Here is a 17,432-nt window from a genome sequence, read left to right on the forward strand (position 1 = left end):
ACAATGAGAACCATACATGGTAAGGGTCAGTAACTATAATCCCCAAAACTATACATGGTAAGAGTCAGTAACTATAATCCCATAATAAAGTTTTGTGAGAAATATCACATACCCCTTCCTTACTTCCACTTGTGTCACTCTAGAGGTAAGAAAATAGTAACTGGATATGTTTTTATTGTAGTGCACATCTCCATTAATTCATTTTCCAATAAAACTAGTTAATGATTAGAATAGTAGTATGTGTCAAAGAAACTAAAGGGATATTTTTTTAAAAAAATCTCAGGTGATTTCATTTTACATTTACTGTGCAAAGCTATTTTCTGATTCTCTTTTGCATTGATGCTGCCATAAATCTGTTTAGTATGTATGCAGAATAAACATTACTGCATTATTTCAGTAGAAATTAATGTTTTTTAATGACTACATCAGCATGGGTTGAATTATCTGATGCTTCTGATTACTAATATGTCCTCTCAAAGCAGATATAAAATTTAGTTGCTTATATAGACGGTATTACTTTATAATGATTTTGTCCTTTTGAATAATAATTTTGTATTTTTATTCTTTTCCTTGACTAGCATTCATACTTTATTACTCCTGATTTAACTGGATTACCAACTGTTCCTGAAAGTGTAAGTTTTGACTATATTTGCAATGTTTATTTAATAAATATCTTTAGAAATCTGAATACATATTGATTAAACTCCCTTTCATTAATATGGCTCTATTCACCTATATGAATTGCATAATTAAATAATAATGTAATAATGTTGGATTTTTGGGATAATGTGTGTATATGTATGGGCTGCAATGTGTGTGTGGTTATATCTTCATTTAGGCAGCTAATTTAGCTAAAATCAATTATATATATCTATAACTATTTAAAACTCAAATTTTAAATAGGATTTACTATGTATATATAATTGGAGTTTTAAATAGTTATAGATATATGGTAAATTCAAAAGCAAACAATCCAAGAGGCTCCTTTCTGAAAACATAAGATTATTCTTGAACATGTTTTCAAAATATGCAAATGATAATAGATAAATTTTAGTTAAATGCTTATTAAAGAAATACATTTCTTCAAAAAGATTATTTTCCCTTTTAACTAGGCAGAAATAAATGTATATATCATTCAGTTGCCTTTATTAATGTGTTAACAGACTTTATTCTTCATTAACTAGAGAAATCTTACTGAATATTTTGTTGCTGTGGATGTGAATAACATGCTTCAACTTTATGCCAGCATGTTGCATGAGAGACGCATCATTATTACCTCCAGCAAGCTAAGCACTGTGAGTACTTCACACATCTCTTTTCAAGTAGACTATATTGAGCATCTCACAAAAAAGGCTTGCATATCTCTCTAGATTTAAATATGTCCCTTATATACTTAAGAGACAATATCTTTTTAAAAGATGTCGTTTTAATCTGACTCTTGAAGCACGAAAGTCTGATTGATATAGGCTTACTCAAATACATTAAGGTGGGTTAATTACTTTTTGTTACCCAGGGATGAGAGTTCTTTAACCCTCTAGAATTAGATTTCTATGCCTTCCAACCTATAAAGAATTCTTAAGGGCTATTATAAGATCTTTGTTATTCACTTGTGGCTTATTCCATCGGACCTACTAGACAGGAATCAAAGGGCCATGATAATAGCTGCTATCCTAAATCTAGTAGTGTTTGGGGAAGATGTACTGTAATGACTCTGATTTTGAGCAGCTCTTCAGACTTATAATGACTTACTATTCCAAATAGTCTTTTTTTATTACACCAGTTTTATGCCTCTGCCTAAGCTGAAATGGCTTTCTTATGTCATTGCAGATGGAACCGAGATAAAGGGTGTGCTGTGTTTATCCATGCCTAAATCTTTTGATAGTCCTGTTTGTTTCAGCTTTTCCCTTGTGGTTTCCTTTATAACTCTAAATCCATCGCCATTAAGTTGAAAATAATGTTGCGTTCATGCCAGTGGGTATCATTTGTATCTGCATAGTGTCTGCTTAATTTAAGCCCATAAGTAAATTAATTAAACTCCTTCAAACCCTTCGCTTTACTTAATACTTTAATACCAGACTTTAACCATGCAAGCTTCTACCCTTAACATTAAGGTGGATGTGTTAACATTTTCAAAACTAATGCTCATTTGAAGACAAATCCATTACAAAAACACCATTAATTTTAATTAATTTTAAAATCTTTTTGAACGATTTGTTGGCTTTTTATTTGTGGAATACAAATCCTTAGATTTCTCCCCCCCCCCAAATACAAACAAGCTGCCATATCAGAGAATTGCATTATTGTAACTTGCTTCTTATAAATTGCTTAGAAGAGCTAATGATACCACTTTCTCTTCCTCATTCTTCTCTTCCTCCATTTTTTTTTAAAAGAAAAGGGAAATAAAGATCTCATTTAGTAGGGAGAGTAAAATCCCCACAAATTACAGTGTTGATGTTGAAAGAGACATTTTACTTCTCTTCAGCTAGCATGGCAAGAATTTATTTGAAAATGAATCAAATGCAAAACAGCATCTGCCATTCTGCAAGGTTTTTGCTAGAATTGTTAGTGTGTTCAATACAGCAACTTAATTATGTATAAGGTAACTTGCAATACCTGGCAGACTTTGAAAATAAGCTAAGCAAGCTCGCACTTGATCAGTATTGGTGTGGACTAGTCTAGGAACTTAAATAAATCTGGAAAATGTAATGGCAAAATGCTTTTCTTGTTCCTCAAAATACTATATGAGTATAATGGTTTCAATTTGAAGGCGTCTTAACCTTTTTGTTTCCTTGATCACTGGAGCAAGGTTTAAAAGCTTAAACTAGTAAGATCCTACAAATGTAACCACCTTGCAGTCAACAAGTCCAGTCTAACGATTATATTATTAACTTACATTAAAATAAGCTAATAGCTTTATACTCTGAAAGTTCATTCTAATGCCCCACTAACTCCAACAGATGCTGTGCGTGTAGCTGCCAATTCTCCAGTTCATGGAATTGATCTCCATCCCATTCCACCTCATAGAACTTTCTTTGACAGTGATCCTTACCTTGTTAGCCTTGGAAGGATAACAAGAGATACCCTGGGCAAAAGAAGAATGGACTCTCTTTTCCTGATCTCCAACCCCACGTATAACCCCCAAGATCAGATACGGGAGAAAGCCAAATCTTTTCATTCTCCTGATAAACTATGGATCAGATTTCAATGCAATTATTCTCAATTTTTAGAAAAGACAAAAGCAGAAAATTTCATTTTGAATATAAAATTGCACACTGAATTCTAAAGCTGTCAGTTATTTTTTAATATTTTGAATAGATTTTGGATATTTAAATGAGAGAAAGAGAATTAATTTTCCCCTTTATTTCCAAGTAAGACCAGGAGGTTGTTTTTTTTTTTTTTTTTAATGCAGGCTACTTTTCTGTAACAGTGTTATCAATTCCCTTCTTTTGTTGAAGGAGTTGTCCTATATCTTTGGAGGTTAACTTAATATCAAATGTTTATGACAGTTCATGCAGACTGACTTATGATGTCACCTCCATGTTATCAGCTCAATTTTGGTTCACTATCTAAGGGCAGTAGGACCAAGATCAAAACCCATAATTCATGCTCTCTCTCTTCCTTTTTTTTGGGGGGGGGTGGAGAAGAATGGAGATGGGAGTGCAAAATTGCTGTACTTTAATCTACATTCTTTACATCTGGGAACCCTGTGCCACTGAATTGTGATAATAAAGCTCTACTTGCTATGCATAACAGTTAAATAGAGGAATGTCTCTGAGGATTGTGTCGGTGGAAACAGATTTCACTTAAAAAATTATAAGAATTCCACTTCTGATCAGCTTCCTGGTTGTTGCTGAATTTGCATTTCTTACTTTATAATAGCATTTTAACTATGAATGAATGCATGTCATGTGCATATTTATTTCCAAAACATTTATTTTATAATGTTTTTACGTTGCCATCTCACATAACACAAGTACATACCCTGTGTCTGTGGTACTTCTTAAAGCTATGATATTATATATCATAACTTTAATATTTGTGGGTGTGAATTCAGTGTATTTTCCCTCTCTTTAAACTAGCGTGAGATGCTTTTTCAGAAAGGCACTGCTAGAGCATTGATTTTATGCCTGTTGTAGACAGGCCTGAGAAGTTTGGGCCCCAAGTGAACCTGCTGTGGTACTCTACCAGAACATCATGCTGTAGTCTTGTGTATTCAAAGCAAAGGAATAAATCATGATTTTACAACAGTGCATCAGTTGACTTATTGCTGTTTTGTGACCACTGAATGGGAAGGATTGCTGTTTAATGCCATGTCATTGGTTCTCAAGTCAGTCAGGCATGAAGGCTTGTCATATGCCTCTGTAATTGTACCTCTCCAGACTTACTCTAACTAGTCAGCTGGGGCTGTGCATTTTGTCTCTAACACCCAGCTGGCCTGTGCCTGACAGGAGCCTTCTCATCATCCTGTCAGTAATATGTTAAGTAGACGGTGTCTGTTTCAAGGCCTCTGTTAGAGAAGCAGGTGGAAAGGATGCTATGCTTTAATCTGCGGTGGAAATATTATCTCCCTTCCCCACCCTTTAAACATATATGCACACACACACAGCATTTCTTTATCTGAGAATGGACCAGTAAATCTCTAAGTACATTCTAACTGCATAATTTTGGATCTTCTCACAAATATATTTTCTTCTGAATAAAAGCAGCAGAAGGAAAAGGCTAAAAATAAGAAAGTAAAGTGATTCACTGCAGTTGGGAGGCTGTCCTTTCCCTAACCCAATGAATCAATTATGACCTCATGTTGTGTTAGATAACTCTTAACTACTTGATATCTGCAAATAAGAAACATTTCTTCTCATCAGTTCTTTTTCCTTTGACAGACATGGTATTTCATTTAATGTTGTCAAGGGAATTAAGAACATTTGAAAGAAGCAGAGCAACTGACCAGATGCTAGGGAATGCAAAGCAACCCCCATTTGTTATAATTGCATTAACCTTCAACATGCTCGTTTTCCAGCTGACTATAAAGAGATTCATGAATATTTGCCAGATCTGGATATCATAACTTAGTTACTTGTAAAATAATTTCTTGATGCTTTTTATCCCACTGGATATAAGCTTCATTTTGACCTTTTCGTCAAAATGCTGAATCATGCTTTTAAAACTTGATCAAATGCTTAGAAGCAAGACTGGGAGAGTGAGATAAGAAGGAGGAGAAGAAATGTTTGGTCCACAGTCAGCTACCTCTCAAGGATCACCGAGATATAATGCATTTTCAAGATCCAAAATGGTTCCCTCCTCTACTGTGGAGCCCAAAGATTGATCTTCCACTATTGGATTGTGAATTTGCCCAGTTCCATAAACACCCAGATCTTTTTTGGATCATGCATTATTGATAATTTGAAAAATATGGTTGACCCTCTTGCCAATGTGACTTTTTATGAGATTTCTTATCTGAGTGAGAATAAGCAGATCTAAGAAAAAGAAAATAACTCACTAATTTCTGCACCTCTTGTATCTTCAGTTTCTGTGTCACTTGAAGAAAAAAAGAATTAACATCAAGCCTGACAAAAAGCAAAGGGAGTTATATGCTACCTTGAAAGTACATGCCCACCCAGACCTTTGGGGAAGCAATGATGAATTGAAGACAGCTCCATTGAGAATGGAGCTTCTAGTCATGACAGAACAAGGAACCATAAGTGAACTGGATTCTTGGAATTCCTCTCCAGACATGGAGAGGACTTGGGATTGCCCACAAATCCTCTAGACAGCATCTCCTTGGAAGAAGGCCATAAGTGGTCTTTGGCAAGTTTAGATCTCTAGAAGCCAAAAGTTTGCCATCTTTGTCCATATCACGGTCAATACTTTCAAAAGGGTACTAATTTTGAATACTCCCTTTCTTAATTACTTCTGAAATTGCTTGTTATTGGGTATTTAGGGGATATTAAGAACCTTCAGAATGGCAAGTTTCATTGAACGAGTTTCCTTTAGTCCTTGGTAAGAGAAATTTTATGGAAGTTTAAGGATTTAAAAAATTCTTATTTTGGAATACAGCAAAAGGGTGTTTAGAATATTGATTTTGGAAAGTTATAAATGGACTAGGAGGCCATATGACTTTGAAGTAAGATTTTGAAATTAATTACAATAGTCCTTCTTGTAGATTGTTTAGAATTCTATTAAAATATATAAAAATTTTGAAATTAAGAATTAAGACCTTCCTGTGAAGAGGGATATCTGGAAAAATGCATTCAGAAATTACTCTTAAAATTGTCTGCTATCATAAAACAGTTAAGCTTTTGAGAAAAGATTAAGAGAAAATGAAAAGAAATCAGGTTCCACGATATCATTTAAAGAGATTAAAGATCAAGATTGGTTTTTTAAAATATATTTTACTAATTTTTTAACATAGTTACCTTAATATTTGGTAAACAATGTGTTGCCTGGGTTTATATTTAAAAACAATCAATAACAGTTAATTTCTATAATTCCATAATCCACATAGTAGCTTTCCTTGATTTTCTCTTCTTCCAATGATGTTCTCTTTTGCCAACCTTAAATTAGTACATTTCTTGGTCTTTTGATAAAATTAAATATAAACTTTTTTCTAGTATTTCTACAAATAACCACAACATCAGTATAAAGCTTCTTTTCTAATTAATCATTTTAATTACCTCATCATAAATCCTGTTTTCCAAGTTCGTATTTAGATTTGTTTTCCCTTCAGTGTTCAATACATTCTTACCAGTTAAGATTTTCTCAAAGTTATTTACACTTTAGTATTTGTCTTTTTGTTCATATAAGCCATTCCATCAATTTTACATTTCTCATATCTTAAAAAAGAACAAAAAGAAAGAAGAAAAAGAGTAGAAAAAGAAAAAAAGAGAAAAAAGGAAATACTATACTACTTGAGAAACATACTCCTCTTAAGCTAAAAATACATTTATATCTAGAATTTTTCTATTCTTTTTAGCCATATTCAAACCAATGTTTAATCTTTAAATATTCCATCTAATAAATCCAATCATCTATTCTTTTGAATCTATTCAGAACATTATCAATTGAGTTTTTCTCAAAATCCATTACATTTAAATATCTAAGACATTTTCCCCATATAAACCATCCCCACATTTTTATATTTCTCATATCATAAAAAATACTATGTTACTTAAGGGGCCCCTCCCCTCCAGAATTTTTCTATTTCTTTAACCGTATTCAAACAAGTGTTTAACCTTTAGATATTCCATCTGATAAATCTCAACATCTAGTTTCTTGATTCTAACTTTAGCCTTTTTTCTTTGCCAAGCGTCTTTCCTAATCACTATGCTCCACTGAACCAAAGAGTCTTCCCATAGTCTTGTAAATGTTATTGAGATACTAGAAGCAAGTCAAGTAAGATGTTTTTATGGGAAGGTTTCACTTCTTCATATTCATTAAAAATCTTTTTCTTTCTTTCTCTCTTAGTTGCTTTTATCATTTTTTGTCTCTCAAGTTCTTGTAGTTCTCCTGACAGCTCTATAATCCATTTGTCAAATCTTTTTTCTTGTCCTCAGACTTATTTTGCAATCTTGAAGTATAGGTTATCTTTTCCATATCCAGTATTTCCTGCAAGTTTTCCTCCGCCTGAGTTAAGTCATAATTCCTTTCATTAATGGGTTCCATTTTTAAATCTCTCTTGTTTGTGTTCAATTGTCTGCTTTATCTGATCACTCTCTATTTTTATTTTCTGAGAGATTTTTTTGTTGTGAGGTTAAATTGAAGATGTTTTCATGTATATTTTCAAAGTTGTTTTTAATTTCCTTGTGGTTCAAAGTCATTGTCATTTGAATTAGTTGTAACATAGCATACATTTCCTCCTGGAAAGTATTTGTTATTTCTTGGTACGTTCTTTCTGCAGATCTCTGACATTCCATGTTAGCCAAAAATCAAAGTTTTCCTTTCTCTGCAAACAGCTTTAGAACCATAGTTCAATAAGTATTTATAGTCCAGGAAGATCAGGTTTTTTTAAAAAAAGTTTATAGTTCTCACTTTGTAAGTAGCCAAAATGTTTTCTTTTTTTGTTAAAGCTGTTCTCTGTTTAGTTAAGACATTGAAGGGCACAAAAACAAGTTATCTTTTTCTAGGCTTCCAGCCAATTCTTGTATCAGAACAACTGCATTTGTATATTTTCATCCACCACTAGATGTCAGCACCAGTTCGTTTTTCATGGTTTTTTTTTAGTTTCCAAACAATTACTATCTTCTGATTTCTTCAATAATCTTTTAAAAAGAAAATCTTAACTAATTCCAACAATTCCAAACTTATCCAAATTTAAGTCTTATATTAATTTCATTTCAATATATTTCAGTCCCCCGTGAGAGTTTAATTTGCCAGTTCCATCCTATTCAGAAAAAGTGATAAATCACTCTTGAAAGGAAAGGAATATAAAATTGATTTATTTGATTAAGGTTAAAATATGTACTGTACACTGTTTTTGATAATACTTAAAGGCTTTTTGTTGATTAGGACAGAATGATGAGGCTTTAAGAACTTATTTATATATAAGATACGATATATGGGAAGAAAACATATTTGCACTAACCGAAAATCATAAATTACTGAAATTGTTGGTCCTTGTGATGAAGGACAGAGAGTTATTTCTTTATAAAAAGGTATTTCTTTTTTGTATATATAAGAATAATTATATATAGAATTACTATATTACATTATATTAATTATTATAATTATATGAAGAATAAATAGTACACAAAGGATTTTAGAAAGCAGAAAGGTTTGATCTTCTTAGAAGAGTTGTTCCTCAACTTTTTTTCAAGATTTATCTTTATTCATTATAGGCATTTATATTGAGTCCTTTGAATAGTCAACTTACAAATAGTTGAACCAAACATAATGTCATGCCAAGACCAGAGACCAGAGTATCAAAGGAACCTCATAGGCTACTGCTGGCAAAATTATTTTTATCTATTATTTATTTATACACTACCTTTCCACTTGGAGAAATTCACGTTATATAACAGAGGAATAGATGGATCTTGATTATTGCTTATCACATTGTGATATTTGATAAGACTAGGATTTGTTTTGATTTCAACACCTGTATATATTTATTTGAGATATGTCTTAGTTTATTATTATATGGGCAATTTATAATTCAATTCATAGTTAAATATGGTGAAAACTTAATAATTCAAATCCTAACCAAGGAGTTAAGAATTATTAAGATAGTGTCAGAGAATATGGTCAGTTCCAAGTAGGTAGCATTTTTATAAAATTAAGGTGTTCTTAAGTGCTTCCTGTAAGTTGATTTGTGCCACTCGAAAGTAATTTTAGAAAACCAAAAAAAATTGTGAAAATAATTTCCACAATTAGCATAATATTTATTTTAATGACTATATCATCATTTCAGTATAATCTACTATTAAAGGAAACATTGATTCCGACATTTTCTATTAATTTCAAATATTTATTTCACTTTCATGATACTTTTAAAGGTACAGTTCTGTTTGTGTGTATTTTAGCTCCCTACATTTTGCTGCATTTTTAATTTTTTAAAAATGAGCATTAATTAAATATTTAGACTGTAGACAGATGGTTACCTTCTGTCACTTTAAAAATGTTTTTAATGTGTTGCATTTCTCTCTGCAGCAGTTTATTGTTTATAGTTGCCAGTATATTTATTTTGACATACTTCTGGTTTTTTTTTTCACCTGCAAGGTGCTGAAATAGTTTGCTAATAATAACTCCAGTGAAAAAGAACACTTTCCCCACATTTTATTTATATATATATATATATATATATATATATATATATATATATATATACATACATACATACATACATACATACATACATACATACATACATACATACATACATACAAACATCATTTGTCAGCAGGCAGGATCTAGAAGGCCAAAAATTATAAAGATGTCTTTAAAATAAGTTCAACTGTTTTGATTTCACCAACATTTCACATAGTTTTCTTGCCATTATTTTCGCTGGGATTTTTTTTTAATAACTTAAGTCTAAACCAGAACCCTCAAAATCTGTCTCCCATCCAATTATCAACTAGACCTAATTTTTGGCTAAGCATTCCCACTTGCTGAGATCCAGACTATCTTTGAGATAATTCTATGTCCCTGGGAGTGTATCTTTTCAAAATTTACTTTTTATCCAAACCTTTTCAACAAATTTTGAAATGGGATGAAAAATAGCAAGTGAACCTGGCAACCTGTATAAATGACTAAATTGTAGATTGCACCCATCCAAAGTTGAAAACTAACAAGTACAGGTGGTTCTTGATTAATGACCACAATTGGACCGGAATTCCCATCTCAAAGTAATGCAGTCATAAAACAAGATGACATGACCGCATTGCTTAGCAATGGAATCCCAGCACTCTCCATTACTGTAGTTTAACCAAGAGTCATGGATCATTAAGCAAGTGCCCACCCTAATCCAAGCCATTCTGTCGTTGGCCCCTCCCAACCTTGAGCCTCAATAAAATAAGAGACTGTCTCCACCTTCCTATCTCTCTCTCATATCTACCTTTTGTCACTTCACACCCTTCCTTGTGGGGTGGCAAGCAGTTCCAGAAGCCCCAGCTTCCCCCCACCCCCAGTTTACTCCCAGCCACAGTTGACAATACCAGCCTGCACTCCAAGATGCCTGCTGTCTTGCACTCTGCTGCTCCAGGTGACCTTCGCTATCTTGCTTTCGCTTCTGGGTGTCCCTGGTCTGGATGCTGGATCAGGTTGGAGCTTGGTTTCACGCTGTGAAGAAAAAAAACAACCACCCCAAAAGCAGCTCCTGAATTGAGGTGCACCAAAAAACTGGGCTTTGTACTATGAAAAAAAGCTTTAAACAGCCCAGAGTCACAGCATGCCAAAAAAAAAAAAACAAAAAACAAAAAACATTTTGCCTTTCCTGTTTCTGTTTTTTATTTTGGAACACAAAGTCCTGCCTTGCCCTGGGCTGCTTGGGTGTTTTGTTTTTTTTTAAACAACAACAACAAAAAAAACAAGCTGCCTTTCTTTGGACTAATCTGCAAGAAAATATTATCTCTTTCCACTTATTCATTTCAAAATTTCTTTTGTGCTAGATGTGATCAGTATTGGAAGTAAAGGTGATTATTTTATTATTAAGACAGGTATTTCAGAGGAATTTATTTATTTCAATTGTAGTTTTTTTGTGGCACTAGCATTCAGTTAGAAAGTTAAGATTATTTAAAATGAAATGCAGATGTTATTTTGTCTCTCAAAACTAAAGAACTATAGTACACAGGCATAGACACATAAGCATAATAGTGATAATACATTTTTCTGTATTTAGAGATATAATTGTTAATTAACGTATTAATGCTTTTTCTCTGAATGCACTACATTTTTAAATTCTTGTCTTAATAAGACCATTTATAATAAAATCCCCTTTCAGAAATGTTGTGTCAATATTTTCTTTAGCCATCAATAATTAAATATGTGTAATGTATAGTTAAAATTGATTATATTTTTAATTACCTAATGTTTAATATATTTTTTTAATTTTTCAGTTTTTTATTTTCATCTTTTTTTTTTCATAAAGTTAGCAGAAATCTCACAACTTTATACCATCTAATTACAATTTTCATAAATTTTCATATTATATGTAGTTTGGGATCTACCTGCTTCTTAAATTGAAAATTATTTTGAAATTTTTAGACATTCTTTCTTTAATTCCCATGTTTTGTAATAATAATTGATACAATTTCCACTGATATGTGCATTGCCAGTGAATATATAGCTTGATTGTTATTGATCTCATTGTTAATTAAATAATATATTTTGCATTGCTGTATGGACGTAAAGCAATAAGCTTCCATTTTCTTCCTTTCAGTAATGCTTTGGTTTCTTGAGGTCACTGCAGTTTTTATGAGGACATCAGCCAACTTTGTCTCTAGGAAGAATTCAGAATTATTTATCAAACATGATTGGAACAAACAGCCTCAATAGTTTACCTACCCTTTATCTGTTCTGTGATGTGATCAGTCACTTTTTCTCCACCCCTACCCCCCTTTCCATTTGTGTGCTTACCTTTCTGAGAAAGTGCAAGAGTAAAAGACACAAGGAACAGGCTAACACTCGTCCATTCCCAATTCCTGGCATACCACCAGGCAAAGCAGACTTAAAATAAATGGGACAGAAATTATTTCTTTATTTTCCTTCCTTGGACCTGTGCCTTGCATCCTCCTTACTTTTGAGTGGCACCTCAAAAAGGGCACCATCTGGGGATGGTTCAGACAACACACTTAAGCCATTGGTAAGCTTAGTTGCCAGACCACGGGCATGCCAAGCTGTCCTTACCCAGTTAGGAGACAGAGGAGGAGGCAGAGTGAAGGATTGCCTTGTAAAAAATTCAAGCCATGGGAATTATCAATCTTTCAGTGTCCTGGAAGATACAGAAGACTGAGAAATCAGTATTCCTAGTGCAAAAAGCTGCCAGGATTGAAAACAAACTGCTATGAGTAGAAACATGAACCGATTTGTACTTGATTTCAGCTTGGATTGGCCTTGGATCTGAGATTGTGAATATGCATAGGGCTTAGGTTTAGTGTCAGAGACACAAATAGCTTACTGGAAAGTACAAACCGGAAAAAGTAAGCAGTGAGCTGTTTCATAACACTAGTTCTTCACCTCTTCACCTCAGTATTTATAGTAGCCTAAATCTGGAATCATTTATTAGTATTCAGGCCTAATTATCTCATGTAAGAGTGAAGTACAGAAATACAGCGTTTTGCCAAAGAACAGAATATAATTCACAGGGTGGTTTATTTATTGCTACAGTATATAAGAAAGCAGAAGGTTATATGTAGGGAACAATACCAAGTGGATTTGGCAAACATGGTTTTTATTAAAAACAAAACTTAAACAAATCAATCTCCTAGTTCTCTGTATGGTAAATCCCACTGTGGAATATTAGTTTCTAATTTGGCACAATATGGCTGGTGTTTTCTTTCCATTCTGACCCTGAGAGCCAGTTTGGTGTAGTGGTTAAACCACCAGACTAAAAAGTGGGGGACCGTGAGTTCACTTGTCCTTGCAATCTGAGCCCCCTGCCGTCCTGCGCTCTGCTGCCCCAGCTGACATTTGCCACCTTCTTCTTCCCACTGCTAACAGGCATTCCTGGTCTGGCCATTAGTGAGGCAGCTGCTGGCCCCACGAGGCCATCTTCCTCTGGCAAACCACTGTGTGCAATCAGGCGAAGAAAGTTTCATAAGGCCAACAACTGCCTTGTGAACGGTCAGAGTGGCCATGTTAGGTCAGCAGCAGGAGAAGGAAGATGGCAAATGTCATCTAGGAGTTGCAGAGTGGGGAGGAGGAAAGGACATAGATGGGGAGACAGAGGTGGGTGAGTGAAGTTAAAGCACCCCTGTGGTTGTAAGTGCAGGTCTCCTGCCAAGTTCCCCAGTTTCGTTCACGGGACTGCAGCTGCCATAACTTCAGGAACCAGTTATAAATCCCTTCATTCATCCTCATTGTAACTTGAATAGGGGCTGAATGAATGGTCATAAGTCTAGGACTATGTGTAAGTGATCTCTGAAAATATAAAAAGTAAAAAAAAATTCAAGCGTAGATAATGATGTATTTTCGAATATCTTGCTCATTGTATATACAATATGTGCACATAATTAATATTAAAAATTTAAGCAACTCTAGTTTGGAGTCACATTAAAAATAAAATTTATGCTTATTAATTAATCGGTTGATAAAAAACAATTGTCCAGGGGTTTTATACTGTACTCCTGCAATAGATGCTAACTGTTTCTTAATATCCTTTCATGCATCCAAGACCTCAAGGTCTCATACTTTTATGGGCATTGTATATCTTAAGCATTATGAAATTGGATTCTTTCTGAATTTCTGCTGCTCTAATTTGAAAAATAAGTACCATTTGTGATGTTTTTTTCCATTGTTCCCTAGTTCTGCTCCATCAAACAATCACATTGGTTCCCCATTTGCATCTTCTCAGCTATTTCTTTTGAGGTTGTAGCACTCGTGAAAATGCTGACAAGATAGCGTATGTGCTGTCAAACCATAAAATATCTAAGATTAGTTTTCAGTTGGGGAAAGCTAGACAAAAATATCCCCAGACAAAATATAAAAGAATTGTAGAATACACTGAACAATGAATACAATGCTTTGATTAATATCAACCATAAGAGTATTGTATTTTATCCTAATAATATCACTTTCCCAAAGAGCTATATTAAACACCTAGCAAGAATATTCTTTTTAGTTTTTTTTAAAAATACTACATTGCATATTTCAGTCCAATCACATAGACAGGATTTATTAATAGTGTTCGTATTTATTTTTGTTTCTTTCTTACCATGAATGTATTCATCTATTTGGGAAGAGATTGTTTATTTTTTATTTGTCAACAAACAGAAATAGAAATGTAATAATTTGAGATAGGGAATCTTGATGGGAATCAGATATAATATTCTGGCAATTTACCAATTTACCATTTGCAATTGAAATTGCAATGACATTTGCAAACTGATAGTTTTGAAAAAAAAAATGTGCCATAGATCGTTCAATATGAAGTATCACATACAGGATTATTCCTGCTGTAACGTATTTTCTCCCTTTCACATGTACAGAAATAGTTTTCATGCATAAAAAAGTGTTATGTAGGGCACTTGCCAGTCACCAGTTCTCTCCAGGAAAAATGTCATCATTCAATGCACATTTTTCTTTTTTTTAAAAAAAGTATTACGATTTTCACATACGTAAAAGATAGACGAAATTATGTAAAGTAAGATTAAGAAAAAAATGTAGAAACAATTCAGATAGAAAAAAGAATGGAACTATAAAAGAGCAATTTTCCATCTTCTTTACAGCACTTATGGACTCATTATCTCTCCTCTTTCTTTAAAATTGCCACATGATTCCCTTCTGATTTTTAACTCCTTGTAATCATAAATCCATAAATGACCAATTCATTTTTTCTGCTGTCAGCACAAAGTCCATAAGAGGTTACCAGTCGTTTGTAAAAATATTTATTGTGTTATCCCTGATTAAACAATCAGTTTTGTAATTTCTGTAAGTTCTTCACAATCCACTTCTTCATTGTGGGTATTTCAGTAGTTTTCCACTGAAATAGTAGTCTCATTGCAGTTACCATATACAAAATGAGTCTTCCATAAGTATTTTCTAATTGGTTTTCCATAAATCCAAACAAAAAGTTATTATTTTGATCTTTAAAAAGTTCTCTCTTAATTTATAACACCATGTGATTTTCAATCCCTTTAGCCACATTCTCTCCCATTGGTCTATTTGTATGTTATAAGTGAAATCCTTAGCACATTTTATCTTGAACTATTTAACTTGTTTTTCTTCTGTTTCAAATCTGAGCAAAAATTTGTACATTTTAGCAATTATACGTTCATCATTTGTACACAACTTCAAATCCCATCCTTTTTCAAATGAGAATATCACGAGGCATGATTTATGTCCTTGGTGTATTTAAATATCAACAGCAGGTCTTGTTTCTCTGGCAGTAAAACATGTAGGAATACAGATACAAGTAATACATGTGAAGATCTAAGGATGAGTAGATTAAAAATTCAGTTCAAACTATTTTTTTTAAAAAAAGAGATGAAGACTACCGAGCTCATTCTCAAGGTATAACCAGTCTCAAGAATAACTGATTTATTAACCACTTCAGATTCAATATGCAGATGTATCCTTTGTTTTATTTATTTTATTTTAGCTGATGTGCATTTTTACTTCATAGACTGTAGTATTTTAGATTTAGTTTTGCACAATTTAGTAATATATATTGTTAGAGTAGCTTATGTTATAGCTTTTATTATAGAAACTCCTTGCTATGTTGGTATTTTAATCTTGCTATTATGTATATTTGCCACCTTGAGTTGACTGAATATATTGTACATGGAAGGGCAACATATCTAATATTCTAATAATAATAGTAATCATACCTTTAATACCATCAAACAACAACATCTGTCTATCTCAGGTCCTTGGGAAGGATTTGCTAAGTGGATAAAAATGCCAAATTCATTCTAAACATCTGACGTCGATGGTGCATATGGTAAATGAATCATCATCATCATAATCTGACTTTCATATTGTATATTTTGCAAATTTGGTTAAACAGTGAATGAACATCACTACTACAGTTTTAAATATATAATTACTCTATTTTGGCAGATATACAGTATAGAAACAGTGTACATTATATTTCTAACTCTTAGAATAAATTATAATGGTAATTTTTAGCATAAGTAATCAGATTAATATGTTCTGCAGCTGTGAAGTGTTTTATATTTAAAACATATTGTTTTACCTCTGCAACATTTTGAAGCAGTGCATATATCTACAGAGTGTCAGGTGTTCATCAGGGTATCCACTGGGATTAACATGGCTATAGTGATCCTAAGAGGAACAAGTGGCACAACATGAATCATGACATTGTGATGCAAACTCTGACCTTAGGTATTGCCTGGGATGTTGTGAGGTACATCATGGCTCAAATACCAAAGAAAGGATGGAGTTAGCATCTTGATGTCACAATGCTCATTTTGTTATAGGTATGGATGCTGATGCTAAGGAATCCTATCTTGAGACCAGCTAAAATACCTCTACTATTTTTTTTTCCTTAAATTGTGTTTCAATTAAAATAAGACATAGGTTGCTATGCTGCAAAACAAAACTTTTGTACTTTTTTCTCATATCACCCTTCACCCCATATTTAGATTAACAGGGATTTTTAAAAATTAAAAATGATTAATAGTACTCTAGAAGTATATCCAACTTGGATATACTCTGAAGTTGGTTATAGTTCTAGGGGAGAAAAACAAATAACAAGTGACTAAAACTAAAATCTGAGTTTGTTTTTTGGTGAGTTTTGTATTTATTAATTAATACCTTTTTATAACAATTAATATACTACTATGAATTCTATATACTTGTGTCAACAGAAATTTGCATCTGTGTTCAATGAAAGATTAATATGTGACTTATTCCAAAAGAAATTTACTCATCTTCAGGTATTTCAGTTTGTTCCACTCTTGAAAGCACTAGAAAGATAGCAAAGTTCAGAAAAATACCTGAAATCTTAAATGCAATAATTATTACCAGAAGAACAGATTGTGAAAGGTCTGAGTTTTTTTTATTTATGATAGTGATTATATTTCTAGGTTATTGTCCCGAAGAATAGTACAGTCTAGAAGTCTAATGTTCAGTAAAAGGTAGTTCAGTTTAAGTGAAACTGTGCTGCATCCTTATTTTAAATAGCTGTTACTAATCAGTAGACATGAGACCCATTTCCTGGGTAGAGTTGCTAGAGGTTTAATATCTAATCTCCTGTCTGTTTGCTTGTAAAAATTACTAGAAAGCATTGTATTTAATGACTTAAGAACTATGATTAGAAT

The 17,432-nt window shown here is 32.9% G+C and overlaps 1 protein-coding gene across 5 annotated transcripts in view; it reads left to right on the forward strand.

Annotated features, from left to right (window-relative positions):
* DENND1B (DENN domain containing 1B) overlaps nt 1-17,432 on the forward strand; it is a 192,637-nt gene that overhangs the window by 91,712 nt on the left and 83,493 nt on the right. For all 5 annotated transcript variants that reach the window (XM_039355203.1, XM_039355204.1, XM_039355201.1 and 2 more), the window contains 2 exons: nt 579-632; nt 1,185-1,295. In XM_039355203.1, coding sequence (XP_039211137.1) covers nt 579-632; nt 1,185-1,295 — 165 coding nt within the window. The remainder of the gene's footprint in view (nt 1-578; nt 633-1,184; nt 1,296-17,432) is intronic.

Source organism: Crotalus tigris, unplaced genomic scaffold (genome assembly GCF_016545835.1).
Source record: "Crotalus tigris isolate CLP2741 ecotype Arizona unplaced genomic scaffold, ASM1654583v1 scf7180000018636.906410, whole genome shotgun sequence".
In the NCBI taxonomy this organism is placed as follows: Eukaryota; Metazoa; Chordata; class Lepidosauria; order Squamata; family Viperidae; genus Crotalus; species Crotalus tigris.